Source organism: Panthera pardus, unplaced genomic scaffold (assembly GCF_024362965.1).
Source record: "Panthera pardus isolate Hobbes unplaced genomic scaffold, ASM2436296v1 HiC_scaffold_15, whole genome shotgun sequence".
NCBI classification, from domain to species: Eukaryota; Metazoa; Chordata; class Mammalia; order Carnivora; family Felidae; genus Panthera; species Panthera pardus.
Genome location: NW_026526710.1, coordinates 78,505,495 through 78,514,715, shown reverse-complemented (window position 1 = coordinate 78,514,715; position 9,221 = coordinate 78,505,495). Strand labels below are relative to the sequence as shown.

General features: G+C 45.8%; 1 protein-coding gene across 1 annotated transcript; it reads right to left on the bottom strand.

Moving 5' to 3' along the window:
• Nucleotides 1-282: 282 nt before the first annotated feature.
• Nucleotides 283-8,894, bottom strand: LOC128776981 (uncharacterized). The gene is made up of 5 exons (XM_053901914.1): nucleotides 8,744-8,894; nucleotides 5,071-5,151; nucleotides 3,426-3,697; nucleotides 2,919-3,366; nucleotides 283-1,241 (listed from the first exon to the last, which is right to left on the bottom strand). The coding sequence occupies exons 1-5, from the start codon at nucleotides 8,892-8,894 to the stop codon at nucleotides 724-726; spliced, it is 1,470 nt and encodes a 489-aa protein (XP_053757889.1). The 3' UTR covers nucleotides 283-723.
• Nucleotides 8,895-9,221: the final 327 nt, after the last annotated feature.

The window sequence follows — 9,221 nt, the reverse complement described above, 5'->3', positions numbered from 1 at the left end:
GGTCTCTTTTAGAGTTTTATTCATTTTTTCTACCTGTCCTGAGCTTTGGGGTTTATATGCACAATGTAGTTTCCAATCAGCCCCAATAAACTGCGCTATCCCTTGTATTACCTTTGAAATGAATGCTGGTCCGTTGTCTGATCCTATTAGGGTAGGGAATCCGTACCTGGGTATGATGTCTTCTAACATTTTCTTTGCTACTATCTGCGCAGTCTCATGCTTGGTGGGGAAGGCCTCTGTCCATCCTGAAAAGGTATCTATAAACACTAACAAATATTTATATCCATATTTTTTAGGCTTTACCTCGGTGAAGTCTACTTCCCAATAGGCTCCCGGCCTGGTTCCGCGGGTTCTGGAGCCAGGGTTTTTCCCGTGGTTGGTGGCGTTAGTTAATTGACAAGCTTTACAGCTAGTAACTATCTGCTCAATTTTTGTCCTGGAGTCTTTAATGGTGATCCTAGCATGTCTTATTAAGTCTTGCATTTTTCTTGTGCCCATATGAGTGGCTCGGTGCATCTTGGATAAGACTTTATTTCCCATTTCTTCTGGGAGGATTATGCTACAGTCTGCTGCTCTCCACCATCCGTTAAGGCACTGAGTTAAAGGTAATTTTTGGATCCAGTTTAGGTCTTCTTTAGTGTAGGCGGGATTTTCTGGTAAACTAGCTGAACCGGGGTCTGGTAGGGTGGTCATTAAAGCACAGTCCACCTGTAAGGCTGCCTCTCAGGCCACCTGGTCAGCCAAATTATTTCCTCTGGCCACCGGTGTGACCAGTTTTTGGTGGCCTGGGCAATGTATGATGGCTAGTCGTTTAGGCAGCCAGAGTGCCTTTAAAAGAGCCAATATTTCTTCTTTGTTTTTGATAGTTTTCCCCTCTACAGTTAACAGTCCCCTCTCTCTGTATATAGCTCCATGTGTGTGGGCCATAGCAAAAGCATATCTGCTATCGGTATACACGTTTAGTTTTTTGTCTTTTCCCAAAGTCATTGCCTTGGTTAAGGCCACAAGTTCAGCTCGTTGGGCAGAGGTGCCAGCTGGCAAAGGCTCTGCCCAAACAGTCTCAGTTTCAGTTGTGACTGCTGCCCCCACGTACCTTTGACTTTGATGTACAAAGCTGCTGCCGTCAGTGAACCAGGTAACCTCGGCGTCTGGCAGCGGGTGATCCTGTAAATCTTCCCGAACTCCATGAACCTGTGCCAATATCTCAGCGCAGTCATGGAGGGGGGTATCCAAGTCTGGGTCTGCCTTCGCGTTGTGGGTCGGGGGATGCGGAGGACGGTTTCCTTCCGTGCATCAGTGAGCCATCGTTGGCCTTCTCTTAACAGATACCCCAAGTAGGTTACCTCGGATCTGCAAATTTGGGCTTTCTTTGCTGAAGCCCGGTACCCCAGGGCACCAAGTGTCCGGAGGAGATTTTTGGTGCCTTGCAAGCAAGCTTCGGCAGTCTCAGCGGCAATTAAAAGATCGTCAACGTACTGCAAGAGAGTCACTTTGGGGTTTTGATTTCGGTACTCACCCAGATCCTCGTGAAGTGCCTCATCGAACAAGGTGGGTGAGTTTTTAAATCCTTGGGGGAGCCGGGTCCAGGTGAGTTGCCCATTTATGCCTCTCTCAGGATTGGACCACTCGAAGGCGAAGAGCTCTTGACTTTTGGGGGCCAGAGGCAGGCTGAAAAAAGCATCTTTTAAATCAAGGACAGTATACCATTGTCTTTCTGGGCTGAGGGCACTTAGGAGGGTATAGGGGTTGGGTACTGTTGGGTGTATGTCCATGACTCGGCGGTTAACTTCTCTCAGATCTTGTACCGGACGATAGTCCGCACTGTTAGGTTTTCGTACAGGCAGCAGGGGGGTGTTCCAGGCTGAATGGCAGGGACGCAAGATGCCTAAGTCTAGGAGGCGACGGATATGTGGCGTGATGCCATTTCTGGCCTCCATTGACATCGGGTATTGTCGGACCCGAACTGGATCTGCCCCCGGTTTCAGCTCTATGAATAGAGCTGGGCGATGTTTAGCCAACCCCATACCCCCGGTTTCAGCCCATGCTCCTGGAAACTGTTGGAGCCAGGGCTCTATGTTTTGACTTTGTGAGGGTGGCCCCTGGTGGAGTCGATATTCATCTTCTAATCTTAGAGTAAGTGTGGTAATGGGCTGGTTGTGAGGGCCAGTCACTTGGGGGCCCCCTGGCGTAAAATGAATTTGGGCCTCCATTTTAGTGAGTAAGTCTCTTCCTAATAAGGGGCATGGGCTGTCGGGGATGACTAGGAAGGAATGGGTGACCTTTCCATTTCCTAGATCCATAGTCCTCTGGGTGGTCCAGGGATATTTTTTTATTCCGGTAGCCCCTTGGACCCAGGAAGATTTTTTAGAAATTTTTCCATGGGGCCTGATCAAGACCGAATGTTGTGCTCCTGTGTCAACTAGAAATTGAACTGGGTTCCCCTCCACTTGTAGCGTTACCCTAGGTTCGGGGAGGGGATCCGAACCCCGTCCCCCCTATTCTGCATCTTGAGTGAAGAGGGCGGGTGTGGTTTTTGGCTGCCACGGTTTTTGATCATGACGTGGCTTTAAGTTGCCTGTCCTCTGGAGTCTCTCTATTATTAAAGACACGCTGGGCAATGCGGACTAAGTCCTGAATCTGTTTTCCCTCCAGGTCCTCTAGTTTCTGGAGTTTCTTTTTAATATCAGTGGCTGCCTGATTTACAAAGGCCATTACAACAGCAGCTTGATTTTCGGGGGCCTCGGGGTTCATGGGGGTATACTGTCTGAAGGTTTCCATTAATCTTTCTAAATAAGCGGCAGGGCTCTCTGTCTTACCTTGTATCACTGAATACACTTTTGCCAAATTAGTGGGCTTGCGTGCAGCAGCCCGGAGACCCGCCACTAGAGTCTGGCGATAAATGCGTAGCCGTCCCCTACCTTCTGCCGTGTTGTAGTCCCAGCCATCCTGTGGGGGTCGGGTCAAGGGAAAAGCTGCATTAATGAGATCAAGGTTAGCAGTGGGTTGGCCGTCATCTCCAGGAACCAGCTTTCTTGCTTCCAATTGAATTCTTTCTCGCTCCTCAGTGGTGAACAGGATTCGGAGGAGCTGCTGACAATCATCCCAGGTGGGTTGGTGGGTAAACATAACGCTGTCTAAGAGACTTATTAAATCTTTAGGGTTGTCAGAAAATCGGGCATTCTGGGTTTTCCAGTTATATAGGTCACTGATAGAGAAGGGCCAGTATTGAAGTCGGGGGTTCCCCGTCTCATCGGGAGGCCCTATTTCCCGTAAGGGTAAAGCTACGGTGGAGTCAGGAAGGCGGAGTCCTGGCTCATGTGGGGCCCGCCTACGGGTATGTCCGGCAGCCCTTGGACTTTGCCCCCACTAGGCTTGGGCGCGGGTTGAGCCTCCCTATTCTCTAGTTCTCCTATGGGCTGGGCTACGGGAGGCTCTGCCGGCGCAGCAGGGATAGGGGCAGCTTTCGGAATAAGAGGAGGAATCTGGTAAGGGGGAGGGTCAAGGGAAAGTAAATCTTGGTTGTCGGGGAGAACAGGGGGTGCAGTTGGAGTTGGCGGCTTGGGAGGGTTGATAGGTTTAGCCGCTAGGATTTGGCATGACTCTGCTATTAAGGAAGAGGCCATCCAAGGAGGTGGGTTTTCTACTAAATCTTGCCACACCAGAATATAGGGAATCTGATCCGAGTGACCTTCTTTCCCTGGTAGGAAAATTTTTTATTTTACTTTAAGGACCACAGGGAGGCAGAAGGTTCCCTCTGTAGGCCAATTGACCCCAAAGGTGGGCCATGCAGAGCGGCAATAGGTGATCAACTTCCTTTTGTGAATGTCTAGGCTTAAGTTGTGTCCTCTAGCTTTTACATCCCTGAAGTTGGCGAGAAGGAGGGAGAGAGGGGTGCTCTGCGTTTGGCCCATGTTATGATTCTGAGGAAGAGGAGAAGGGAAGGGGGCGGCACGGAGGGGGCCCTGAAGCGGCTGAAATCAGCGATGGAGTTTGCACAGGCGACCTCCGAGGGTGAGACCCCTGGCGGCCTGGCTGGGCCCCGGGGGGAGGGGCGGGAGGGAAAGCCGCAGGCAGCTGAGGAAGGAGGAAAGAGGAACAAAGGATGGAATAATTAATTCTGATCAGCCGAAAAAACACTTAATTCCAATAAAACATCCGACGCACGAAAGAAAAACAAGAGCCAACAAGAATCTCTGACAGTGGTTTCAACTTTCTGGGGCCGTCTCGGCCAGCCCAACAGAAAGGGTTATGGCTAGGACGGCGGTTATTACAAGGGCCCAGGGGTGACAATACATTTAGACTGACATAGAAGCACTCGCGTACTCGCCCGTCCGCGTCCCTCGCGGGAACTTAGGTGCCTCTTAGCATGGGCGGGCAGGTATAAACCCCCTGCTTGGATCAAAATAAATTTTGACCGCCTTAAGCCATATGAGGATCACCGCGGAAATCGGGTTAGAGCCCACTCGAATCCCGTAGCTTATGCCGTGGGACTACACATAGGGTAAGTCAGGCGCGTGCCCCTGACTCCCAACAATCATTCCAGTCGATTTAACAGACAGACACACAGACACACATCACATCAAAATACGGGTAACAATTGGCATGCCTAGATGGTTTTTTTTTCTTTTTAGACGCCTAGAGATATTTCTTAGCACTCTGGAAGTTCATAGAGAAAATGAAAGTATTTAGTTCGCAGGCGCGTTGGGCATAAGCAGCCCACAGAAAAGAATCCTGATGGGCCAAAAAGGCCCCCCGATGGACCAGGAAGGTCCCCTGATGGACCAAGAAGGTCCCCAGATGGGCCAAGAAGGCCCCCAGATGGGCCAAGAAGGCCCCCAGATGGACCAAGAAGGTCCCCAGATGGACCAAGAAGGCCCCCAGATGGGCCAAGAAGGTCCCCAGATGGGCCAAGAAGGCCCCCAGATGTCAGTGGACGTCTCCAACTGACCCCGGCTGGGTGCCCTATAGTGCGTCCGCCAGGGTCACACCAGCTTCCAGACAGAACCGGTTCTCCAGAGAAGAAACACAGATCAGAGAGAAAAGGAAGAACGTTAGAGCCGGCTTACTTACCGATCGGAATCAAATGCGACCCGTTGACCAGAAGTCTGGTGGGCTCGGGGGAGGTCTCGGTGGAACCTCCAAATGTAATGCCTGAAGTTCCAAAACCTCCCACAAAAGACCACCAGAGTCGTAAGTCAAAGCCAAGCGGCAAGGGTCGTTTATTGCAGGTTCGAACCTGGTCCTCTGCGCACTCGTCGCCGGTGACACAAGAGGCCACGAATAGGGTTGGTATAGCGTTTTTATAGACAGAGACAAATAGCACAGGGGAGGTTTTTTACTTGTGGCGGGAGGAAGAAAGGGGGAAGGGGGTAGGTGAGGAATGTGCTAAGCAGGCAGGTTTACAGAAGCGAGAAATGCCGGTTAGTTTGTATACAATCACTCATTCCATTACATATCAGACTACATTTAGGAAGTTTTACAGCCCATTCTACAGTGGGTTACAATCAGGAAAGGTCTCACAATGCTCGTAGCAAACAGCAAGCAAAACAAACTTCTCAGCAATTGTATTTCTTATCAAAGATCCATAATAAGCAGAAAAGAGAACCTAGCTTTAAACTAAGGTGGGGCTGTCATTTGGATTCAAAGCTGTTCCTTTCATAACCAAGTGTTCTATTTCACATTCTATGTGAAATTTCTTTATCTGAATGGCCTGATGAGAGCAGAAAATCTTTATCTTGATAGATTTCTTTTTTTTTTTTAATGTTTACTTATTTGTTGAGAGAGAGAGAGAGAGAGAGCGTGAGTGGGGCAGGGGCAGAGAGAGGGAAAGAGAGAATCCCAAGCAGGCTCCAAGTTGTCAGTGCAGAGACGGACTCCATCTCAGGAGGACCTCAGTCTCTCGAACTGTGATATCATGACCTGAGCCCAAATCAAGAGCCGGCCACTTAACTAACTGAGTCACCCAGGTGCCCCTTGATAGATTTCTTTATCTGAAAATCCTATAATTGGTAAAGAACCAAAAATTATTATAAAAAAATAGGTATCAAGGAATTAGCTTTGCCTATATATTTTTTTCTGGTTTCTTACTCCTTCCCTTCTCCCCCACTTTTCCTCAAGGTTGAACTTTCCTGCAACAAGGAGCTAACAAATGATACTCAGACAGCTCAGTGGATGTGAATATGGTTCCCAACTCCTGTCAATTCTCATTCCAAAAAACCCCTTTGATCTGTCTTTTTGCATTCCAGTGTCTGCACTCTAACATTTAAGATTCCCTTAACCCCAACACACGAATATCTATTGCCTTTCAAATCAAGTCCCAGTGCCTTGAGCTTGTGCTCAAACATCTCTTTCAACTTGCATCACTTGTATTTCTGGTCGAAAGGCATCTTTTACTCAAACTATACCATTCTTTTTTCTTGATATTCTGAATTTTGGCTTTTTTATTTTTTCTAAATTGAACAATCTTCCTTAATTTTCACATTTGCATCCTAATTCTTTCTTTTTTAAAGATTTTATTTTTAAGTAATCTCTACCCCCAACATGGGGCTCAAATCCATAATCCCGAGATCAAGAGTCACATTTTCAACCAACTAAGCAAGCCAAGTACCCTGCATCATATTTATTTTTTGCATATGTTTCCCCTTCCACCTAGATTGCAAGAGTTTGGACAGATAACCTGTCTTCAACTCTCCCTGGAGGCATTTCACCTCATTCTAGTAAAGATAGTTGATTGTAAACCAGTATATCTAGTATTGTATATCTAGTAAAGATAGTTTGATATCTGTATAAATAAAACAAAGGCTAGGAGTGCCAGGATGGCTCACTTGGTTAACCGTCCAACTGTTGATTTAGGCTCAGGTCACGATCTCATGGGTCATGAGATTGAGTCCCACATTAGGCTCTATGCTGATGGTGTGGAGCCTGCTTGGGATTCTCTCTCTCCCTCTCTGACCCTTCCCCACTCACACATGTTCTTTCTCTCTTTCAATATAAACATTAAAAAAAATTAAAAAAAAAAAAAAGCTACCAAGATGGTCCTGCACACCCAATTTCAATGTCTGAGGAGGGGGGGCTTTTGTCCACGACGAACCAATGCTCTGGACACCAGCTGGTGTCCTGCAGCTAAATTAAATCCTGACACTTTCTACCAGAAGACAACAATAGATTCCACAGACTAAGGGCTCATTCCTATTAGGCTACCTCCTCCCCAACTTCCAATGCCAATCACAAGCCTAGGTTGTCACCTCTGCTCCTGACCATTTGGCTATAGATTGGAGATTCTTATGACCTTCCAGTTTGATTAATTTGCTAGAGACTCAGAGAAACACTTAACTTACCTGATCACTGTTTTTGTTTTTGTTTTTGTTTTTGTTTTTGCAAAGGGTATTAAAAGATATACGTCAACAGCCAGATGAAGAGACACACAGAGGAAGGTATGTGGGAAGGGGTGTGGAGCTTCCATGCCCTCTCTGAGAGTATCACTCTCCCTGTATCTCCACATGTTCACTAAACCTGGAAACTTCTGTCCTTCTGGGATTTATGGAGGCTTCATTACATAAGCATCTCTCATTAAATCATTGGTCCAGTCTCTCTTCCATGGTTAAGAGGGTAGAACTGAACATTCCAACCCAATCACTTGGCTGTTTCCCCTGGTGACAAGACTTTGGGTACATTCCCAAAAGTCACCTCATTAACGTATCAAAATACACCATCCCTCTCATCACTTAGGAAATTCCAAGAATTTCAGGAAACCTGAGCTAGAGACAGGGACGAAGACCAAATATATATTTCTTATTATAAGTCACAATACCACAGCCACTTTAATGCGGCACAAACACTTTTTTGTAGGCCATTCATTATTTTATTCAATCAACATTAAAGTTGAATAATGGAATTCCATGTTAAAAGAGAAAGAAGATGTTGTCCAGAAAGCTAGAAATCTTTACCATATTCTAATCTCCCAAGCATTTCTTCCTTATCAGTTGGAATTGGTAAGTGGTTTTGTCAGTGGTTATTTCCAGTATTTTATACTGTTTCTATGAACAGTTGGGATTCCATTTGACTCTGAGTCACAGAAATCCTGTCAATTCCTCCAACTGATTAGAAGAATTTTGTTTTGTTTTGTTTTGTTTTTCCCCCTCACTGAGCTAGAAGTCTGGAGGTGGTCAAGGGGAAGGACGCTAAGGCATTTCTGGCCTTTTCTCCAAGGTTGCCAGATGCCTGCTGTAGCCATCATGACTGGCTGTCGTGTCCACGTTTCAGCAAGAAAAACAGAGAAAAACAAGAAAAAGAGATGACATTTATGCCCCAAAAGGAAAAAAAAAAAAAGAAAAGAAATCCTAGAGGTTCACAGCTGACTTCTTATTTCTTCTGATTAGAATATGGGGTGTGAACACTTTGGACTGCAACGAAGGTTGAGGAATGTCATTTCTCAATGTATAAATTGCTACACGGAACAAAATCAGTTTTGTTAGTAAAGGAGAAAAGGGGTCAGTGGATATTTTATAAGACATATTTTAGTAGAGTCCACCTACTCTAATTTTGAACTTTTCCTTTGTAATTAAATGTATGGTCAAATGGATTAACACCAATATGCAAAAGTCAAAGAGGGTCCTAAAGCTTATTAAAATTAAGCGACGTGATTGTATCAAACTAGACTTGTAGCATATTTTTTAAGATTTTTTTTTTTAGAGCAGTTTTAAGTTTAAAGCAAAATTGAGCAGGAAGTACGGAGTTCCCATACCTCCATCTCCATACACAGCCCCTTTCTTAGGAACAATGTCCTCCATTCTGCTCCAGAATGGTACTTTTCTTACAACTGATGAAAGCACATCGGCACATTGTTCTGAAACAACCCTATAGTTTATGTAAGTGTCACGCTTGGTGGTGTGCATTCCGTGGATTTTCATAAGTGAATAATGACATGTATCCACAATTATTATACCATACTGAGTCGTTTCACTGCCCTGATTATCTCCTGTAGACTTATTGATCACTCCTTCCTACCAAATCCCTGGGAACCTCTGATATTTTTACTGTCACCATAGTTTCCCTTTTTCAGAATGTCATGGAGTTGAAATTATACCGTAAATCGTTTTTCAGTTGGGATTCCTTCACTTAGTAAGATTTATTTAAGTTTATTCTATGTGTTCTCATGGCTTGATAGCTCATTTCTTTTTAACACTGAATTATATTCTGTTGTCTGGTTGGACCACAGTTTA

What these genes read in the sequence shown, in the direction of transcription:
- LOC128776981 (XM_053901914.1), bottom strand. Translation starts at nt 8,894, where the DNA reads ATGCACACCACCAAGCGTGACACTTACATAAACTATAGGGTTGTTTCA. An exon ending in GGCTGTGTATGGAGATGGAG is followed by an intron (nt 5,152 to 8,743) that starts GTATGGGAACTC and finishes TTGGAACTTCAG; the next exon opens with GCATTACATTTGGAGGTTCC. An exon ending in CTGCGCCGGCAGAGCCTCCC is followed by an intron (nt 3,367 to 3,425) that starts GTAGCCCAGCCC and finishes GCCCAAGCCTAG; the next exon opens with TGGGGGCAAAGTCCAAGGGC.